At 35.8% G+C, this 23,453-nt stretch overlaps 1 protein-coding gene across 1 annotated transcript in view; it reads right to left on the bottom strand.

The window, feature by feature from the left end:
- Positions 1-1,171: 1,171 nt before the first annotated feature.
- NCAM2 (neural cell adhesion molecule 2) overlaps positions 1,172-23,453 on the bottom strand; it is a 270,546-nt gene continuing 248,264 nt past the window's right edge. The window contains exons 17-19 of the mRNA XM_058825545.1: positions 16,767-16,971; positions 12,199-12,318; positions 1,172-7,419 (exon numbers count right to left, since the gene is read on the bottom strand). Of these exons, the coding sequence (XP_058681528.1) occupies positions 7,308-7,419; positions 12,199-12,318; positions 16,767-16,971 (437 nt within the window). The 3' untranslated portion in view covers positions 1,172-7,307. The remainder of the gene's footprint in view (positions 7,420-12,198; positions 12,319-16,766; positions 16,972-23,453) is intronic.

Here is a 23,453-nt window from a genome sequence, read left to right as displayed (position 1 = left end):
GCTGCCACTGGCACTTAGAGAAGTACATGCCTAAGACATCTGCAGTGGCAGAGCTTAAGGATCTGTGGAATGAAGAAAATGAAGCTGTGAAGACTTTGTTGGGTAAAAAAATATATTTCTCCTATGTACTGCCCCTCCATTCCTAGGGAGGGGTGTGGCTTTTTAAGAGCTTAGGTTACACTCAGAAAACTGATCCTTAGGCATGAATACACAATCTATCAAGTTTCTCTTAGGTTACTTAATTTTATTGGTGGCTATATGGATGCCACAGACACCCCTCTGCCATTTCAGGGACATGCTGGGCTATATTCTCTGGGCTGTTCTTTGTCCATTTTCCATCTTCAGTGGAATAAAATCCAGCACTGCAGTAAAAGCCCATTTAATTGCAGTTTCCATCATCTCCTGGTGGTGCTAACACAGTTACAAGACTTTTGGAAGGTTCTAGGTATGGCAAAATAAGGTGGCTTCTGTCGATAAAATCTTTTTCTTTGTCATAAACTAAATACCTCATAAACTAAAATACCTCACGCTTGCATGTCACCTTGTTTTTTTAAGATTTTCTAAGCCTTCTGATGTTGGCATTCTTGTAGTGAACTTTCTCACACACTTTTTGAAAATAACATTGTTTTGCATTCCTTTATGGAGGAGGAGAAAGTTGATGGACTGTTGGTTAGTCCAGTGTCATTGGAGAGGTGGCACTGTCACCCTCGGAAATCTATAAATAATGGAGTCAGAAAATAAACTCCCCTTTTTTCTTCACCTTGAGAACAGCAGTGTGCGCTCGTGTTGTTTCGTGTCCTATAGTGACATTTGCATTGCTTGAAAAAAAATAATATTATCTATCAGCACATTCTCTATTGGGGATGATCATAATGGGCCTCAAGCTCAGCTGGAGACTCAGGATGATAACAATAGATGTATTTTGACAGAAAAGAGAATAATAAATTGCAGGTCTGTGTGAGCATTATTCAGTAATTCTATAACGGGGGAAATAAGGGTTATGTTTCTTTTTGGAAATGAGACTCCCAATGAATCGGACATCTCGACAGAAAGACACTTAGCAAAAATAAATGTAACTACAACACTTCATTAAAGTAAAAGTATCTTTACTATTAATATACAAATGGTGAAGAGTGACAAATAATTGATATACTTTAAGCCATACTTTCAATGTCTTTCATAAATACAAAACCAGCATCTGCGATATTACTTCTTTTTACAGTATAGAGATATATATATATACACACAGCATTTCATAGGGACATAAGATTCTGAAACAATAAACAAACTAGCTCCAGTGGTAGCTAACTTATCAATATATAATTCAGGTGGCAGATATCGCAAGTGGGCTGTTGACAACGTGTGGAATAACGAAAACAATAGATGGTATGCTTTAGCTCATACTGTACACAGCATACAAATACGTACCGACTGCTCAGTGCAGCAGGAAAGCCTTTTTTATTTTTTTCTCCTTTTAAAACCTTGTCTAAGTAGTTCAAAACTCTTAGTCAGAACTCTACACCATGAGCAATAAAATTATCTTCTGGGGGAATCTGACTCCTCTATGTATTTGTCATTGATCTGTAGAGACTCTGAGGGTTCGTCTTGAGTTCCTCCAACCCTGCATTTTACATCTGAAAAACCGTAGCCTAATTACAGGGGTGAGTTAAAGGATGTGGCAGGGTTAATTCCTCCTCTTCCCTGGTTTTCAGAGCTCTCGTCACCCTGCCTTTTGGCAGTGCCCTTCAGCAGCCTCCCTTGCTTCAGTTGCTCCCCTTTTCCCTTGTCAATGGTAAGGAGAGATGCTCCCAGCCCTCTCCTGGCTCACTCTTTGGCACCTGTTCCCCCTGGCTTTCCCGAGCTCTGTCGGCACCGCGTCTGGTCGCCTCGCCCGCTCCCCATCTCACCTGTCACCTAAAAGCTGCCAATACAAATTTGGCAATAAATATTTATCTCATTTCTCTGGGCTAAAAATGGCCAATATTCAAGTTTGAAAGTCAAACATTACGAGGATCTCAATGCCTCTTAAGAGAAAAGATAGACTGGTAAACTGAGAATTCTCAGAACCTGATCCAAAGCCAAATTTGAAAGGCTTAGTTTTGCTCAGGTCCAAGTAAATTGACATAAGAACACATATGAGCAGTGGAAATACTGAAGATCACTTAAAACTTACAGAACTGCTGTCAAGTGGACAGGGTATTTCAGGAACTTGAAAAAATCTGAAAAAATCTGGAAAAGGGGAGAAGAGTTTTTTTAAAAAGATTTATTTAACCATGGTAGCTTTTCATCTATCAGAAAGATTATCTGAAGCTAAACAAGGAGATTTAAGAAGGATCATTATTTACTTAGAATGTTTTCATCTTCACCTAAAGAAGTATTGCAACCACAATGAGTTATTTAAAGAGATGTTTTCTTTCTGGACATAGTAATGTATGGGATAAAACCGTCATTGGATATTCTATCATAATTTCCTCATCAGTAAAAACTCCTGATAGAAAAACCTCCTCTGCACAAAGTGTCAGTAGGAGTCTGGCAGGACATTTGAGTTCCACTTACACCTGGAAATCTGGTTCACAAAAACAACTCCATCAGTTGAGGACACGCAGAGCCTCGCTGAGATGGTTGAATAAAATCCAGGTCCTGCTGGAATAGGTTTTTGTCTTAAATCCCGGGGGCCTGGATTGAGACCTGGATTCCTGCACTGTGACTCTGTGCAACGGTCTTAGCATCCCTCCATAGATCAAAGAGCTCTTGAGCTTTCTTAGTAAATGGTATTTTTGGAGGTCCTTTAATCAGGAGTGAATATCCAACAGACACAACTATTCTGCAAAGATGTTTCTTCCTACAGCAGCTTACACAGCGATGGTGAGGCTGCAAATGATTGCAAAACAAACATTCTCTCCAGTTTATCTCCAGAGGTAAAGTGCTGGGAAGATGCTCCATAGCATCTTTCAGATTGGAGGATTTAATGTTTCAGATTTAATGTTTTAGGTCTAAGCACTTAAATAGAACTAAGGAGACTTTCTATCTGACTCTTGAACTTGAGAAATTGGTCAAAACACCCCTACACATCCACTACATTCTTCATCTATTTGAAACTTTTCAGCAGTAAGACATCCACCATGACCCTCATTGGAATCAGGATCTCAAAAATTTTTGCAAATTTTTGTTTCAAATATTTATGTTATTTGAAAATAATACCCTCAGATTGATTTAGATGAATATTTGAGAATATTTGAGCAGAAAAGTATGTGACAGTAAAGCTTTCAATTATTTTAAACAGGCTTTGTAGACAAATTATTGAAGATTTTTCTTTAATAAAGCAGAGTGGCATGCTATCAAAAGGCACAAATACATTTCCATTATCTGGTCTAGGAAACAGAAAAAAATGGCATGATGATTATACTACAGTTTGATGATTGGCACTTAAATAAATAATCAAACTAATTACCATCATAAAAAGAAAGCCACTTTTGTTTGGATGAACATTGATGCAGAGGCTGAAGACAGCAGCTGGGATTTACTGCACCAGGGACTGGTGTCAAACAGCCTTTGGAGATGATGGCCACGGTGTAACTATGTTGTAGATATCTATGAAGAGATAGAAATTTGGCCCAATCCTGCAAGGTCTCTTAGGAAAGTACATCCATCTTCCTGCTCACATCCACCCCACTAATGCCAGTGCAGTGCCACAGAAGGGGTGAGTTCAGCCACACAAAATGTCTTGCAAGACTGAGGCCTGAATAAATTAATCTTTGTCACATTAGGCATTAGCATCACCAGAATAGCAAATATTTCTGCAACCACAAAAAAATCTTATAAGTCAAAAAAGGTAAATAAACAAACAAAACCAGGAAAAAATTCTCCAGGGTACATTTGATTACTAAATTGTAAAATATTAATTAAAAATTTGTTGTTATTGTGGAAAATCAGAACTCAAGTCCACTAAAAAACTAAAAAAATACCAAGGAGCTTTAAGTAATTTTACTTAATTGTACTCCTTTTTTTTTTTTTTTTTGAAAAGAGATTGTCACTGCCACATTTTGTTCAGTACTAATTTCAATGGCTCCCTCCCACCTTGGTCCCTGGAGTATGTTAGTGTAACAATTCAGATTACTTTTACAAATAGTTATAATTTGTCAACTCTTCTGACATTTCATACTAACACTTAAAATTACTTTAGACAGTAAAAGTGACATTTATACAGATACCTGTTTTTGTTTGTTTTGTTTTTTTTTTTTTTTTAATCTAGAATAGGAAAAGAAAATAAACAAATGTTGTTATTCCAGTTCTACATATATCTTACAAATTACTATGTGTAAATTATTTCCTCATTTGGAAATATTTGGAACAATTTTGAAATATCAGTGTTCTTCAGCATTCTTTCATAGTGAGAGTTTGGTTTTCTCCTGCACAGCACAGAGATAAAGCACAAGAGATAACCTATTAATCCATAGACCAAAAAGGTGTGCTTGGACAGTCCATCAGAAATTTAGAGCTGTTTTATTCTCAGCCCTCACACAGATCAACTGCCAAGAGACATAACAGCAAGAAGAAATTAAATACTCCTGGAAACAGCTTTGATTTGTAATGCAGCATAGTGGGAAATGCTTTTGCTTCCAATATTGAAATAATACTGCAATATATTTTGCTTGTAAAGAGTAGCACAGGCGTATTAGCAATAAATGTGCTGACAAGACCTCTTAAATCTTCTAATCCCTTCATACTCTAATTAGAGACCATATCAGGAAAAAAAAGAACAAAAAAACAAAACAGAAAAAAACACCAATATAGAACCGTTAGGTCATTTTTTTGGGTTTTCTTTGTGTAAGTTCAACTAAAAAGTACTAAAATTTGAAATGCATCTGCAGTTGAGCCTAGACACTGTTAGTTCTGCTACATTGTATAGAAACCTTCTTTTGGAAATGATCAGGCTAGCTTCAGAAAAAACACCATTTGTGCAGAGAAGATTGAATGGTGCCATCCACATTTGTCTCAGCAGGTGAAGAGTAAACTATGTCTACCATCTTCATCCTCATCCTGGTAAAAATATTGTTCGAGAGGAGGTTCAAGCCACACCAACCACATAATTCTCAGTTGCTGGAGTTGTCCAGGTTCCTTCTGTGACTTTGATAGAAGAAGAAAGCCCAGCTGCAAATACACACTTTCTGGAAAGACTAAAGTCCATATAGATAAATAAAACAACTGTTCTTCAAATTATATGTTATGAGCAGGCCTGCTTGCTGTGTGCTTAGAAAGAACCAGGAAACCTGATTAAAAATTATCAGAAATCTGATAATTTCAAGCAGTTATTTAGTAGTACTGCCTGCCCATTATGTGGGAGCAACATTGAGTATTCATAAATTAATATCTTCGTCTTTCCTTCATCCAGAATTAGTGTCAGCATTTAGAGATACTTCTTTTCAGCAGTTTTCAATTGTAATCTTCCATGACTTTCATCCCATATTGCCATCTCCTTTTGCCCATTTTTTTTCACTTTGGCTCTGATTTTGTGGGAACTTGGCCTCCTATCCTAGCCACGCCAGCAGTATGCCTCTGTCCTCAACTCCTTGGTTCATTTTAGCTATTTCTCAAAGTGAGGAAAAGTTGTAAAAAACTCATAAAATAACTTGGTTTTGAAAAATAAGAAATATCTAAGAAGTAAATATAAATATATTTATATTTATATATATTCTCCTCAGCTCTTTCAAATGCACTTAAACTTGGGTTGACAAGAAGGTTATTATGATATACATTTCACTTTCAGTTTTACTGTACAAAAGTCAAAAATTACAAAGACTTCAAATATGATCAAAATTCAGATGGAGCAAGCACAATTTGATGAGTAAAAGTACACTTAAACCTCATGCATGACTTAGATGTGGAAAATTCACAACTTACTCTACCAGTTACTCCTGACAAGTAGAATTTTCCAGTCTAGTTTTCTATGTGGTTTATCATCTTCTTTCAAAGCAAGGCTTTGAAAAGTTTGGTAGGTGTGGATACACTATGCTGGAATGGAAACAAATTATATTGCTCCACTTAGTGACACCACTAAATCAATTATTAATTCATATGAATGAATTTCAGATCAAATAAATCAGTCAAATTTCCTGGTGGGGAGTGTTGATCAGAATAATATAAAGGAATATCTTAAAGAAAGCTTGATTTGAAAAACATGTATTTGGTTAAATATAAGATTGATTTACTCAATAATTTAAAATTGTTCCAAATTGCTTAGACAAAGTCGTTTTTCCATCTGTTCTCACATTGTTCTTAAGACAAAGGGTATAAAATCATAAAGGGAAAAGTCCTGATTCAAAAAGGTCAAGTTTAATATTTTATATATTGATTTGGGGAGAAAATGTATTTACTTCATTAAACTACAGTTTTATCCCTTAGCTAAATGGTTTGAACTAAGACAAAAATGAAAAGCCTGTATGTATAAATATGTTGGGACAAATTTTGTAAGTTTTCATTTGAAGTGAAGATTATGATTAAAAACAGATTTCTTTTTATGCCTTGGCTGCGTTTTAGTTCACATATAACTTTCAAAACTTTCATACAGAAAACCTGAATCACTGAAAATCCTGGAGTCTTTCAGAGTCACACTCTTGTAGTTAGGATGAGGCCAATAGACTGTTGTGAAATATTTAGCCAATTTTTGAGCTTGTATATTGTGAGTACTAGATTTTTAAAAATGTATTTATTGAAGAACCCAGGAGAAAATGCAGTGGCACCCGGCTCTGTGTTGAAGCATTTTGTTCTTTTGATTGCCTCAAGTGATAATCACATCTGGAATGGCTATGGAGTGTCAGCCAGAGCTAAGGTCTTAAACATTATACTGAGACTGGTTTAGTTGTTTTATTTTTCCTAAAGGCAACCTAAAATATCATTTTATTATAAATGGAAATAAATACATTATCATACGGCACTTTATGCATGTAGCTTGCACTGTAAGATCTGGAGAGGCCTGATGTGATTGTTTGTGGTTAGGAGTGCTTCAGAATTTTTCTTCTAAGTAGACACTCTTTTTCATATAATAAATTACAGTTCTTATTCTGCAGATTTTTCAGATTTATAGCATGGGACTTGGTGTCAGCAAAATTACATACTAAAACCATTAACAACCAAACAAGAAAAAAAATATAGAAAAGAACTGTAGACAGGAACTGTTTCATCATATGTACACATGTACTAACTATTCCAAGCTTAAGTTTCCCAAGAAATTAAGGTCAGCTGTAAAGTTTTGGTCACAGGATTACTTCAATCCAAATGCATTATCCAGACAGCTGTAGTTTATCTTATTATGCTTTGCTATCGTCTTCTTTTGACTGGATGATATCGTTAGCAACTTTGATTTCTATGGTTTCTGGATTTAAAGCTTCTTTGCCATTTTCCTCCTTTAGTGGCAGCTTCCTATCGAAAAAAAAAGAGGAATCATGGTAACACAAAAATAAAACAATCTGTAATTTAAGTCTATAACATATATACAGTTCATATAGGTCACAGTGTAGAACAATAATTTTGTTTTAAAGTAATGTATAGTTATTTTTTTTATGAGCACTGAGGTTCTTTACTTTTAAAGCAATTCATATTAACTCTTTCCACTTCTATAAAGCCACAAAAATCACATGGTAAGAACATGGGTGCTTCTCAAAATGCAGTTCTTCAATAAGACAAAAAAAAAAGTCTAATTACTTGACCCAAGAGAGTACAGAGGTATGTGTTGCCTAGAATGCCTGTGAAACACAGTCAAGCTTTTTGCTTGACTTTTAAATCTTGATTAAACACTTTTTAGTGCCTTTCCTAAATGTAAATTCAGTTGCATACAAAAGAACACAGCTATTATTGGAGATTATGGATTATGCCAAGACATAGGTAAAGTATTTCTTCTAGTGCAGGAGGTAATGGAAATCATCATTAGAAAGTTCTACAGTTTAATTTTCATGGATCACATATGTAACATCATTAATAACTTACAGCTCTTTTAAGACTTGTGAAAACTCTGAGGATCTGGCAAAAGAGTCCCCACCCTTTTGAATGTGATCTCATTGAAAAAGGTCTTTAAAAATCATTGATTCCCTTCTGCCAGTAATTAGCTGTCGAAAAATATAGCTGTCAAAAAGATGCATGGTTTACTGAGATGTTCCTGTAATAGCATCTCCTAGGCATAAAAACTCTTAATCGTGATTCCAGTTTGGGTTTGCTTTCTGTTTTTTTTTTGACTAGGGAATAGTATGCATGTGCCTTTTTTATTCATAATAACTGTTAAATGTTTCAGTAAATTTCTGCTTTGCTTGATTCAATGTCCCGAAGAGCAATACAATGTTCAAAACCTGTCTGAGGAATCTTGTAGGAATCTCTTATTACATGGTAGTGTTTAATTGCAGAAAATAAAACAAAACAATACCTGAATTCCCAGTCTTATGAAATTTAAGTTGTCTGAAATGAATTAAGAAAGATGCTGTTTATCCAGAAGTTAAACAATGAGCGCAACATGTATCTGAGAGAAATCAAAGATTAACTTGTTCTACTACAGTAAAATACATGGGATATATCATCAGATGTCTGGCTCTGAGCACAGAGGGAGGTATCTGCTAATTGTCTGTTTCTCATGGCAAGCCCAAAGGAAACAGATTTCAGCTCACAGCAAGATGTCTGAAAGAATGGAAACAACAGAATCAACATAAATCTATTTTTAACAGAAGGTAAAACACTGGGGCAGAGGAAGGGCAGCTCGTGAGATGCATTTTTGGTAGGCAGGCATGTGGGTCAGAGGTCTGATTAGGCAAAAAAACATTAAAACAAGTATTAAAAAACCCCCAAAACCTAATTTAATGTAGTTTTAAGAAAAGCAGAGTAATCTCTCAAAAGATGGTGCTGGAAAGAAGGAACTATTTAGTCAAAGTCAAAACTGGGGAATTGAAAAATTATACTGAATGGAAATTTAAAGAAATTGGTTTAAGTGGATTAAGACCATGTTACGAAATACTTGAAATAGGAAGATTTGCTAGAACCCAGTTGAAAGAGATTGGACATCATTGAAATCCATACTCATGCAAACAGTGAGATAAATTTGCTTTTACATGCAAGCAGAGAACAATAACACAACAAAAGCTGTACACAAGTAAAAAGTTTTATGCATCAAAACTTTGCTCATCACAAACTCCATGCACCATTCTTAAACCTTATTGTATTTTAAAACTTGTGGGCTTGAGTTTTCTTAATGGAGTGTGAATTATGAATGCACGTTATCATTAGACATTGTACATTTTCCCTATGACATTTTTGTTATTTTGGAATTTTTGTTTCCATTTGCTTTAAATACATATTTAATCTCTATTAATAGATTAAATATATTTCCTCATTCAATTAATTAATTCAAGTTTAAGGATTCTAATTATACCAATTTTTCTACACCAAATTTTTCTTCAGCGACATATTAGAAAGAATTTTATATTTTTCAGCTGAGCAGACTAATCCTTTCAAATGTTTATTCACTTTATAAAAAAAAGATGTTTTTAAAAAATCCCACAAAAACCAACAAAAAAATTTCTCACTTTAAGCAGATGTTGGCTTCTATCAATTATTAATAGCACTGCATGTGGCCTATCATCAACAGTCTGCTGATACCCCTACAAAACTTTAGCTTCAATATTTACTTATTTTATAGAAAAATGACTCCTAGCCATTTTGATACTGGAATTCACCCAACTGCATTAATACTAAGAGAAACTCAACCAATATTAGAAACATATTAATGTCAGACTAGGAATATAATTATTGTACCACATTGTATGAGGTATTTTATTCATATTACAAAAGTGTGATATGTAATGCACAGCTTAAACTGATTTCCTGCCAGCATGATTAAAACTTGTTGACTTCCATATAAAGTGCTTTGGGATAATCTGTCATACGTGGATTCCAAACGTGGCTTTGACAAGGATCATCTGAGATAAGGTAAAACATAGTTTGCCAAATAATATACTGAGCAAAGTAATAAAGAATATTGTTGTAAGAAGAAATAATCTCTTTACTAATTAGTTCCCACAACTTCTTAAATTGCATATGAATTTCTGATGTGTAACTTGCTACTATTCAACATAATTCAATAATTGTTAAAATATTTTATCTAATTTAACCTCAAGGCTTATCTTGTATATCTTTAAGACAGCCAGAATTACTCATAATGAACCCCACCTTGCTTCACTCTCTGCCTGAAATGTCCTTGAAATTTTCTTTCCTGCAAGCTAAGCTCTCCCCTCCAAGATCCCTTCTGGTCATCCTCACCCTGCCCAGCATGTGTTTTTCTGGCTGTTGTTGACCAAGTATTTTTGTGTTATTCCTACTGAGAGGCTGATTTCTCCTCTTCTGCATCTTCCCTTTGTGTGTCTCATTTGTACTTTACTTTACTCCTCTGTTTCATTGGGTATGACCTGTGGCTGAGTCAAAGGTCTTTCCATATTCCCCTGGTATCAATGGCCCTTCACCATCTCTTGCACCCTCTTCTCATCTTTAGTTTCACAAGTGACACTGTCCCAAATCTTTAGCTGACTTCTGTACAGCTGTGCTTTGGGCTGCTGACACCTTTTGCCATTGGTTGTGAGGGAAGATATTACTAAGAAGGAAGTTTTCATCGTACTAATATCTCTTAGCAGTCCTATTTTTGCAAGGACGTAATGCCCATAAAATACTTATCAGTTGTTCCTAGGAGTTAGTTTTTCAGGGGTTTTGTTGGTTCTTTTTTTGTTTTGTTTTGGTTTTTTTTCTGTCATGACAGTGGGGACTGTCATGACAGTCTTTCCCCATCCCCTAAGACAACAAAATATTTTTGATTTTAACTTTCTCATATTTCACTCCTGTCAGCTGATCTAATGATTGTGACAAGCAGAAGGAAGTGAACTGGATCTTTCCTGGTATCATGTTTCCTGCAAGATACATCTGATTTGCAAGATCTAGTGCTAAAAATAGTCTTGAATCATGAACAAATATGGACCAGGTTCTTTAACCGCTAACGTATCCAAGGCTTGCTGGACTTGTACAATGTTTACAACTACATTCCCCTGACTCTTTAGATAACTGTGGGTTTTCCACTGTGCCCCTTATTATAAATTCTAATACGAAGAGCAAACATATCAGCAACATATCAGTCACTCGACAGATTGCATAATTATTTCATTAACACAAGTTCAAACTCTCTGTGCACAGCTTCTTCATATGGCTTAATGTGCTGCTACTTAACTCCCTATTTACTAAAAATATCAATGGCAGCTGGTAGCAAACCTTTTTTAATTAAAGGTTCTGGCTCCTACAGTTTTACATAATGGCAAAAAATGAAATTTCTTCATATTTTCAGAAAATAAAAAGACTGTTTTGAAAGAACACCCTCTCCTTTTAAAGAACTATGATTTCATCAAATTATCAACAGGTGAATTTCTGTATTTACTACATAATCATCTTCATAACCTTGATGCCTTGAAGACGTCATGAGATAAGAGATTTTCCCAAAACATGGAAAGCGTTGGGATCAAAACGAAGAAAACTTGAAGGTTTCTTCAGGAATTTCATCCCTGGGCACAAGGCTGGTGGTATTATTCAGAAGGCCAGGGCCTGTGAGCATGGCTGCAAACTGCAAACTGGTTTCTGTACTGAGAATGTTGAAGGGACGGGAAGGGGAGGTGAGGAAATGGAGCAGAGGCCGCCCTTCAGCACAATTAATCTAACTCCACTGTGTGGACTTAAATACCAAACTAAGCTCTCAGTTACATGTATGAAAGCAGGAAGGGACCACTCCAGTGAGGAGCTGGGTTTCTGGAGCACAGTATCCTTGTGCCCCATCTTCAGGATGTGTGTGAAGATGCATGTGAGACTCAAATTAGGGCACTCCTGAGAGCTAGGAGATTGTTCCCACAGGGCAGTTAAAAATTGCTGGGTAGGTGGTAAAGACAAGGTGCAGCAAAATAAAAATTCTTTGTACTGCTGTGCTCAGCCAGTGTCGGTAAAGTACCATGATTTAAGCTGGTTATTGTGAAAACCACACCAATCAAACAAACCCTACCCTCACACACTGCCTTGCCACAGCAGACTCCTCTGGTGATGCTGTGTACCTCCCCTCAGAGTGTGGGACTTCCAGTCTGTCCACACAGCCAAGATCAGCTCGTGTGAAACTCCAGGGAATATCAGGCTACTTACTCTGGTTCTGTGAGGGGAGTTGTCTCATTTGGCTCATTTACTGGACTCCCATCTTCATGGCTGGTGATTCTTTCATCCTCTGTTCTCATTTCTACTATTGGCTCTTTTGATCCATCTTTCCTAAAAATTATTAAAAGAGTTTTAGTCTCTTATCATCACATTAACTACGTACATTGCACATAAAGAATTACTAAGATCCTTTCTCTCAAAAGTTGGCAAAGAGAAGGCAGAACTAATTATCAGTGACTAACACCACCAAGACACATTTAACAGTGTGTTCCCAATTACTTGAAGTCTTCAAAGCATCCTGTATCCATGGTTACTTCCCTAACTCTATAAACATGATGAATTAGCATCTCAAAAGAGCATTTTGTTTATGACTAATAATAAGGTGACAGCTTCTTCATGGGAATGGATGTAAACTTCCCTAACCTAGTAAAATAACGATTGGATTTGATGCCTAGTTATATTTGAACTTTTCTGGCAGTGTTAAAGAGCTGTTATGTGAGTATACACACCACAAAAGTGTGCTTTAATCTCCTGGATTGTGACAACCCCAGCTGCCATTAATGCAAAGAGCCCTTGTGTGGTAAAAATTGAAGCCTTTCTGCTTTTGCAGGTAGAAAAAACTGTTTCTACATCATATTTCCCCCATTTGAGGAACTGCTAGTCTCTCAAGTAAGTCAATGTACAAATATTGTGCTAATGACACAATTAATTATAAGGAGATGGAGCAGTGAGTGCTGTCATTATGATTTTCTTGGTAAACAAAGAATCATAGAATAGTTTGGGTTGGAAGGGACATTTATAGGTCATCTAGTCCAATGCCCCTGCAGCTAGCAAATCAGGTTCTTCAGGGCTTCATTCAACTCTGATTTTGAGTGTTTCAAGCAATGGAATATCTACAGGTTGTCTCTGGGCAACCTGTTCAAATGTTTCACCATCCTCATGGTAAAACAGATTTTCCTCATGTCCAGTCTAAATCAACCCACTTTCACTTCAAAACCATCATCCCTTGACTTTGTAAAAAGTCTGTCCCCATCTTTTTTCATAAATTCCCTTTCAAAGGGACTCAGAAAAATCTTTATCTCAGCCTGACCTCACAGAGAGTGCTCATCCCTCGGATCATCTTTGTGCCCTTCTCTGGATTTGATCCAACAAATCCATGTCTTTCTTTTACCAAGGACTGCTGAGCTGGATGCAGCACTCCAGGTGAGTTCTCACCAGAGCAGAGGGGCAGAATCACCTCTCCTGAATTTCTGGTCATGCTGCTTTTCATGTAGCCTCGGATACCTTTGGATTTCTGGGATGTGAGCACACATTTTTGGCTCATATCCAGCTTTTCATGAACCAGAATCCCCAAGTCCTTCTCTCCAGAGATGCTCTCAGAAATACAGATGTGATCTGGAAATAGATCTGGAAATATCTGTTCACTGCCACAAAGTATTAACATTACATATGAATTAACAATACTTATTTAAAGTAATAATTAACTTTTAGACAGTTTTGCTCTCAAAAAGATCAGATGATACCTGAGATATATATATATATATATATATATGTACATACATATACATATGTACCTATGCATACATATACCTATATATACCTACATATACCTATATATATCTATATATATTACCTATATATACCTATATATATGTGTGTGTGTGTATATATATATATATGTATGTATGTATGTATATATGTATATGTTTGTATGTATGTATGTATGTATGTATGTATGTAAAACCCTTCTTTTGATGAAAATATTTTATTCCTATATCCTGGAACAGCACCAGCTGCAGTCCAGAAACAGAGGGAAACTGAGTTATAATTACTTTTATATTTAACAGATTTTTTCTGGACTGGGATGTTGTAGGGAGCTGTTAGATGGCTACAGGCCACACAAAAAACCTGGCTAAATTCTTCTCTAATTAATGTCTCACATTTTCATACTGTTTCTTCAAGATAATGGATAAAACAGGATTTTGCAACAGGAAGTATCAAGAAAACTCTTCCATACTCTGAAAGTTATCCTTAAGGAATATCTTTGTAGGTTAATAAGAATGTAGCCCAGACAGAGAAATAGTGTGAATAAGAATTAATAGGTAAAAATGTAAAATATTTCTGTCTGATAAAAAACTCCAAAATTTCATGTGCTAATTTATCTCTGCAAGTGACACTTAAGATACACAAATGGATACAAAGCTCATTTTGGTAGATGATGAAATCAACTTTCATGGCTACTTCATACCTGGGAAATATTAGGGATCTAAGTTGGACTGGTGGATGGATTGGTGAGTTCTTCTTGCTTTGTTGATACAACTACAGTCTTAAAAACAGTGTTGCATGACAAAAGGACCAAAAAAATGCTACTTGTGACCAGCAGTCATGTATATTTACAGAAGGGAGAAACTGTAGCATTTCAAATTTTAAAGAAGGGAAATTGATTTGTAGGAAATCCATTATGTCATCAGTGTCTCTGTGTGTTACATGGATTATATCATCATTGTTCATTATATATAGAACATTATTATTTACTATATATATATATATAGCTTACAAAATGTAACCAAGAACCATATCATAAACCACCCAAAAATCCAGAATGTAAACTAGCATATTTAAAACAGAGAAATGTCAGTGAATTTTAGGCAATATCAGTTACCATTACATATATTTAAATGTTGACTCTTCAGGTCTCTCCTGGGAGTTTAGTCTGACAGTTTATTAATGCAGAGAATAGGCTAAAATAAGACCTGTCCCAAATATTTTAAGCTCTGACTGACTGAAGACCATTCTGACAAGGAAAGAAATATGATTAAACAACATAGTTGTTCTTGCAGAAGAAGTGCAACAGAAGAATTAATATCAAGAGACGAGCTCGGTGCTTTTTTGGGACAGCCTGGAATAGCATTTGATAATAAGACGTTGATAGCAAGGTATAAACTGCTGTCAAGTGACATTTCCAACTTTATCTCCCTAAGGTCTTCCCATTTAGGAGAGTCTGTACACCAATTTATAGTTGGCCACTCCTTGAATGGGAAACTTCAGCATAAACTGAAGTGCTGTGCTCAATAGGAAAGGACAGCTGGGTCAGGGCCAGAAGCTTCACATCTTGATTCTATCGATCTGGACAGGCTGGCTTCACAGGATGGAAAAAACACTGCTAGTCTTCCTCTTACTGTCAGATGTGGAGAATTAGGAAATAGCTGGTTTAGGTAATTTATTCTATTATGAAGCATTATAAATACTTTTCTGCCCTCTCACAACTGGTTTTGTCCTGTGGAGTTGTTTCTGAAATGGCAACTCTTTCAAGAGGAACCCAACCAAGATGTGTAGCCAAGTGACCTAAGAAAGACACAGCCTGAAACCAAATAGCCAGAATTAAATCCCAGAAAGGCACTTACACCTCCACTACTGACAATGGAGACACCTGCTCAGCTATGAATAATGAGGGCTGCAAGATCTAGTGTGCTCTACATCCATCTGAAAAGGGATGGGACCTAGGAAGCTGAAGGATAATGAACAATAAAGCCTGATTATTGGGAGAGTAACATAGCAGTTGGACCAGCAAATGTTATTTAAACCACACACAGACAGCATTCTCAAATATTACAGTGCATGTGTAAGTTGCCTACCAGATGAACAGGATGAGAAAATTATGGGTTTTTCCTAGTAAGAAAAGGAAATGTTTAAAAGGAAGGACCATATGTAATCTTCTTTCTAGTTTACTTATTGAAAACTCAGTAAATGTCACAACTCTAAAGTGTGATTATTTTATGTAATCAGTACTTGAACTGTTTTGCCAGAAATCTCACTATCCACTCTAATAATTTAAGAGACCATACTTTCACCATATTTTCACCAATGATCAGTTCATTCACATTTGTGTGATGGAGTAGCCACTACAAAAGAGTATTTGTGAGAATCAATATCAATTATTTCCCATTCACGTTTAGCAATCATTGACTGTTGCTATAAAGAACAATCTCCCATCACCATTTCACCTACATCCAGCTCAGAAGTCCTATTAAAAGAAAAAAAACTGACAAGATCTTTCATTCCTAAAGTCCACAGACAAGAATCAAGGCTTTCCATCAAGTGCTATATCTAAGAAGAAAAACTCCCTCACGGATTTTCTATAATACCATGTCCTTCACTCGTGGATTTACTGGCACTGTCACAGCCATAGGCCGAGTTTCTGGGTGTTAGCAGCTCAAAGATGGATTTGCAGAAATGGAGTTACAATGATCCATTACCTGCTCCTCATGAACCAAATCTGTGTCTCCAACTAGTACTGAATTACAATTGATTTCCTTTGTGTCGAGCTGGACAAAGAGGTCATCCTAAACTGAGCTACAGCATATTTCTTTTTTGTGTCTCAACTTTTCTTTTAAAGGCAATAAAGAACTCTACACACTTCAGAGCAGCACTTTTCCAAGTAGTAGAAGCATTTTATTAATTCCCTTTGCGACACCACAAAATGGCCATAAAGCTAATGTAAGTTGGACAGCCAACTTTTTCTTTTAAGGATGTTTCCAACCCATGTGATTAATACTCACAAGTAAGCGGCTTTTCCTTCTTCCAGTTCTTTACTTTTCCCACTTGAACCACTCTTCTTCCCACAGATTCTCCTGGTGATGCACATGAGCAATCCGCATTGCCGTACAAAGAAGCAGCTAACATCAGTCACAACCAGGATTAACAAAAGGGCTGCCACTCCCAGGCCAATGACAGCACCAAGTCCAAGACCATTAAAAAGAGTGTCTTCAAGGAAAGAAAATTAAGATATATTAATAACACTAGTCCTAAAATGTAATTTTCTAAGCTGTTGGTCAGGAGATTAAAGAATGTTAAGGAATGAGCCATTCAGAAATTATTGGAAATAAATGGTTCTGATGATTATATATAGTACCTGATTAAAAGCACAAAAAAACCTCATTTCTTTAGCATAATATTTTCCAAATGCCAAAATTCCAGTAAGTTAAAAAAAAAATAAATGGCACTAACTAATATCAAATAATATCACATCTTAACATTCCATGAGTAGGAGTATGAATAAGCAGCCCAAGGAAAATATTTTCAATGTTCAACATGAACATTGATGTAAGTTATCTTTTCTGCATTTCAAATACAACTTATTAACAGTGATGCTAAGCAGAATTACTGAAAAGTTTAAGAGACTGGCAAACCATTATTTATGCTTGTAATATTCTGAATTAGAGTGAAAAATAAGTTATTTAATCTGCAAAGAGTTGCACGCTATTAGTCTTAAATAATTTAATATGGGGAAAAATATGCATATTGTCAAATGATTATAGGGTCAGGACCTCATCTTGTTTAGTCTTGTACCTTGAAAATGCAATCATACACTTCAAAATAAACACATTCCACACCTGATCTTGCTTTACGTGTTTGAATTTTGAGAGGTGATGTTTAGCTAATTTCACTTCATTACAGATCTCAGGAAAAATATTTTAATGTTTTGCCTCGGTTGATATTCCCATGACAGCAATGCTACAAACCCTTTTGAATAGTGTGATTCTCAGGAGTCTATGAACTCAGATGGGGCTTATAGAGGAGAGGATTTGTATCTGATCATTGTCTAGGGGAAAAAAACCTCATGCACCCAGCTGATTCAAGAAGATGCCAAACGAGCTTAGCTATTGGCCAGTTACAATTTCCTGGTGTAAGACTGTGTCCATTAAACCCCAGGGGAGTGGAGCTGGGTGAGTTTGCCCCTGGGTGATGCACACCAGCATTGCTTCCCTCCCATGTCCTGGAGTGATGCCCGAGCCAGCACCACTCACTGGGACATTCCATCGGCTGCTCTGCCTGCTGCCAAAATAAGAGCAAGATTATTCTGACCAGAGATTACTTGAACTGTTGTAACAGACACCAAACAATTTCATAATGTAATATAATATAAATATTTTCACTGGGTTACTAATATCATCATCCTCCTCTTTCTCTTCCTACTCTCCTATACACTATAGATTGTTTTCAGATTAAGCACAGATTTTCATATTTCCGCTTAAACAATTTTAATAATAAAATCTTTACCACTTCAAATGTAATTTCAAAGTTTTCTTAAATCAATGAATATATATTCTTTGTCTAGTCTTTGTTTAGAACTCTAAACTGGAAAAATAAAAACTTTTTTTCAAAAAATGGGGTGGATTTTACTTCTTAAGAAATTCACTTCAATGTCTGTTGTATGGGTTGTTTTATTATAGAAATGATCTTCACAATGTTATTATACAACAGGCTAGAATTCAATGTATATATTTCCATGGATGGATAAGCAGAAAAACAGGCATATTATTTCAAAGTTTTTTTCCTTTGCTCAGAAAGACTTTAAAACCACTACACAAATTATAAAAATAATGGTGCATCAATGAAATGATTTATCATTTATGCATTGCCCCATCAGCAATGCCAAAACTTGATGTTTTAAATTATTTTTTATTTTTTAAACAACAGCATTCCTATTTAAATATTATACTTTCTGATACATCTTTCAAAACTTATTTTATTCCTATATCCACCCACATATTTGGTGAATTCCTTTGTAACCTTCAGTAATTTTTTTGCCAGTATGAATTGTCAGAAAGATACAAGTAGATATTTAATTCCAATTTATTAAAAAGATCATATATTTCAATTGTTTTAATACCAGTAAATTCTATAGTCACCTTTAGAGACCTCATAGGGTGAATCTCTGTACCTTCTCAACCATCAACTAGAATGCGAAGGAGAAAAATTAGCATGATTTAATCCAAATGTTGAAAGAAATTCAGGGGCATTTTACTTGTTTAGTTTTATGGTGTTTTTTTCTTAATAAAGTGTTAAAAAGTTTTTACTATGAAGAGATATTTTTTCCACTGCTGTGAACAGCACTTTCAGTGTCCTTGGAACATTGTGAAATGTCAAGGTTATCATTCTAAATGATCCAGTGGCAGAAATGACTACAAGGTATCTTCACAGGAGAGTGAAGGGAATGTTTACAGTCACAATATTGCTCCTTAGTTTTGCCATAGTTGTCATAGTGGAACACTGTTTTTTTTTTATTTTTAGATTTTCTTGTAGGGGTGCTGCGTATTTCTCCATCTCTTCATGGCTGATGATTTACTTTACATTCAGCATTCCCCACCCTTGCTACTGCTCTACCAGTCCTAAGTCATGTTTTTCCCACTTGAAACCATTTTTTTCCTGCAGGTTTCTGTTTCATAAATCTGATTTATTAAAATTGTCAACACTTTTCCAATATTTCTCTCCTTTGTTTTCTGTGCCCCAAAAGGTGAGAGTAACATGGCCAAATCCAGAGGTGATGTGAGGAGCATGGCTGTGATGAGCCTTCTCACCTGTCTGAGGATCTGATGTACTTCTGAAAACAGATAGAAACTGGACAGCCTTGTTCTTTAAATCTACCTGTGTTATGGTTTAACTTTAATCTTAACGAAAACATACAAACCTAAATTTTAGAAGTTTATCTGTGGCTTGATTCCTTTCTTTCTTGAGTTGCTTTGATTTTGTACTTGCCTACCTGCTTCCACCAAAATCAGCTGTAAAACTAATCCAAATAACTTTTAAAGCAGATTAAGGCCTCTCCTCACTGGTTTCAAAAATCATATCCTAATATATATGTAATTTCAAAACAATGTGAATTTTTTCTTTATATGTTATGACATCGACAGAAGTTCTAATTCTGTGACAGGATGAAATACTAATGTCATACTACAAAAAGTATTCCCACCAACTTTGACAAGCAATGCTGTTATCAAAGAAAGTGTTGCCTTAAATTAAATTAAACTATTATGTTGTTATTGTAGTTGTATTACAGAAGCTATTTTAAATATTTCATGTTTTTACAGTTTCCCAGTATGTACCAAACAAACTCAAAATAATAGTTCTACTGTGTGCTCTAAAATAACAAAGTATTTGTGCATTATATACTTTTTTATTTTCCTAGTTGAAAAAAACCACTTCAAACCATAAAAATTCAATGTTAATGTGAAAGAATCAGTTCTTAGGAACTTTTTGAAAATGTTTATTGTATACCTGTCTTAGTTATCTAACTAGAGAGGGCCTTTTAAAACACTTCTTGTTAAAAAGAAAAAAAACTAGGGAAGTATAAGTTCCATAGTTCTGACTGAGTTTTATTGTAATTTCTTAAAAATATGCTGAATTGAAAAGGATATGTTGTTTTCATAAACAATGTGGCATAAGTAATGTAATACCTTGACATGATGATGAAGGAAACTGACAATTTAAAGACACTTTTTTCACCCACTTCTTCAAAGAAATGATCATCAATGAATGGAAATAAGATTAAAAAACTTTCAGAAATGCAAAACATAAACTAAAATAAACAAAAGCAAGTTTCTACAAATGTCATCAAAAGTTTTGGCAATATTCAAGTTCTTCTTATTGAATAAGTTATGGTATTATTTCTTATGAGACAATTGAACATTTTTTCAGGAATCATTACTTGATGAGAATGAGGAATAAAGAGCTTTGGCAAATAAAATGAAATTTTCCAGTGAAAAGAACTAAGTGAAGGGATACATTTTCAGTAAGTTCATACTAAGTTCCTGTAAAAGTTCTGCACCAGATGCTCCGAGGAAAGCAAGTCAAAAGGGAGAATCTCCATCTGTATGTGTGTACAGAATCAGAGAATGGTTTGGGTTGGAAAGGACATTAAAGCTCATCTCATTACAACTCCCCTGCCATGGGCACCTCCCTCTAGACCAGTTTACCCAGAGCCCCATCCAACCTGGCCTTGAACACTTCCAGGGTTTGGGCATCCAGAGCTTCCCTGGGCAGCCTGTGCCAGTGTACAGGTTTGCTTTACATATGGCAAAATAAAGTTTTTGTTTCTGCACAGGAACAAAACATGCAACATCAATATAATCAAAGTGGTGTTAAATGAACCTCTGTCATTTGAGGTGACAATTTCTCTGTGCTCTTACAGAATCACATTGCATATATTTATTTACAGCTACAATAAAACTGTAATTGAAAGCTTTACAACAAGCACTCTGTGTAATCTGGGGGGTTGGATAAGGTGACAGCCAGACATCCTTTTCACGCCTTCAGTGATATTAAGTTTTTTGAGGAGAAAAAAGCACATTAGCAATTTCTTGCACATTGTTCCCCTCCCTCTTCCTTAGAAGGCATGGGAAGTTAAGATGAAAGATAGATGATTATCCAAACCTTCCTTTTACAGTAATTTGAGTTCTTAGGGGAAAAAAAAAGCAATGCTGTAAAATACTTTTCTAACTTATAGAACAACATGTGGCTGCTTCAAATGCATGGTGCAGAGTTATGATACATGATTTTCCTTTCTTTCAAAGCAATCAGAAGATAAAGTAAACTGCTCCCAATCTAAAATTCGAAAATTATGATCTAACTAGAGGGTGAAATTGAAATACTGCACTAGGTCATGGCAGGAAAAAAACATTCTTGTTGATCAAGTTGAACTACACTTTTATATTGACCCTTAAAAACATGCCCAGCTATTTCTTCACTGCCTCTGAATATTGTTTTTGATTTTATATCCGATCTGGAACTTTTCCTAGACTGAAAGTCTTACAAAATGCGTACACTTACTCCGAACCTCTAAAAAGATAGAAAATGTAGTCCTCAAAATTTTTTATCCATTGATGAGCACCAAAAAAATCATAATGCAGTACCAAAAAATTAAACAGCTCTACAAAATTTTCTACCACTTAACAGTAAAACAGTAACATGGCAGTCCATGTCCAAAAGAAGTAAAGAACCAGTGATCCCTCCCTGCTATACAAAGAAGCTCCAATACCTTGCCACATCCAGAGCTGCATGACCTGTTTTTAGCAATTTATATCAATAAAACTTTTCTTTTGAGCCAGGTAAATGCCCAGAAGTATAATGTCTTCCTTCAAATGAAATAAACAAATCATTACATTTGCAACATCAGCTTGCAACAAATCATTAGGATTCTGCACAACATTTACTGGGGGACTGTTTGATGCAGAAGAGAATGTGACAGCAAGGTGCATTCTTTTCTATCCCATTCCTTAATGCAAAAAGATGCTAACAAGGCTAGAATCTACATTAATTGTAATGCTTTTTCTTCCTCAGTGGTTTTTCCTACAACTCTGTGCTAGGACAGATTCTGCTGAAGGGCAGAGGACAAACATGGATGTGTGCTCTGAGCTGCCGGACTGAGTAATGTGCTCTGACAGATACACTTGACACACAACTTTGGAAAATAAGGGGACAGTACTGCTGGCTTCCTCTACCTTTCTTCTGCTCATCAGTGACAGCTCTTCATTGTGTCCCCATCTCAGATGAGGTCTGAGCTGCAGTGAGTCAGGGGAGCCTGTGGTGCCACCGGGACTATCAGTTACAGACATGTGAGCTACTGAAATAAGTGTCTCTAAAAGGTTGCACTTTTCTGATGCTTATCTAAGTGGAGTTTTTCTTCATTATGGCTGAGGTCCTCCTGCCAAAAATTTTCTGAAATGGATTTTTGCCTTTAAATTTTACAGGAAAATCTCTTCTATTATGAGTCTCTCAGGATACTGAGTAAGTAGGACTTGAATTCACATCTCCTCTAATGGCCCTTAACATTTTTCATAGGAAGGTGTCTTAATAGACATAAATGCAATAGCCAAGTGTAAGAAATGTAATGTAAATAGCAGCTTGAGTATTTCTGGCAACAGTAGTTTGTCTGTGGTCATTGAGGGATAACAAGGGAAAGGATACCAAAAAACTCTTTCTTTACTACAAAAAGGATTCTGTGTTGTGAAAATGTTTTCTGGTGTTGTCATTTGCTATTTTTTAAAGTAAAGTTTTAAAAAAAGAGATCCTTTGCGTGATCAAACTATCCCTAAGCAGACTTCAGGAGCATTTCTAATATGCCTTAAAAGTTATCCAGTTACAGCAACAGCAGCTTTTTCCTTGTATTTACTCAGTCATCATAGTAAAGGGTATTTTTTAGCATTGCCTCCTTCCATGGGAAGCCCCAGAAAAATGCAGGCAGAGAGATCCCAGTCCTCCTGTGCCTTGAGAGGGAAAGGCTGCACTGTGGGTTCATGGAATCAGCACTGCTCCCAGGTTTTGGTTTTCAGTAGATTTGGGAAAAATAAGTTTCTGTGTCCCAGTTTCCTCCACTCAAACTGACAGCAGATTAACTGTCTCTTGGAGGTGTTCCTAAGAACCTCTGCAGATTAATTAAGATTGATGTGAGTATTGAGAACATGTAC

This window comes from Ammospiza caudacuta, chromosome 2 (assembly GCF_027887145.1).
Source record: "Ammospiza caudacuta isolate bAmmCau1 chromosome 2, bAmmCau1.pri, whole genome shotgun sequence".
Lineage (NCBI taxonomy): Eukaryota > Metazoa > Chordata > Aves > Passeriformes > Passerellidae > Ammospiza > Ammospiza caudacuta.
This window is presented reverse-complemented; position numbering and strand designations above follow the sequence as displayed.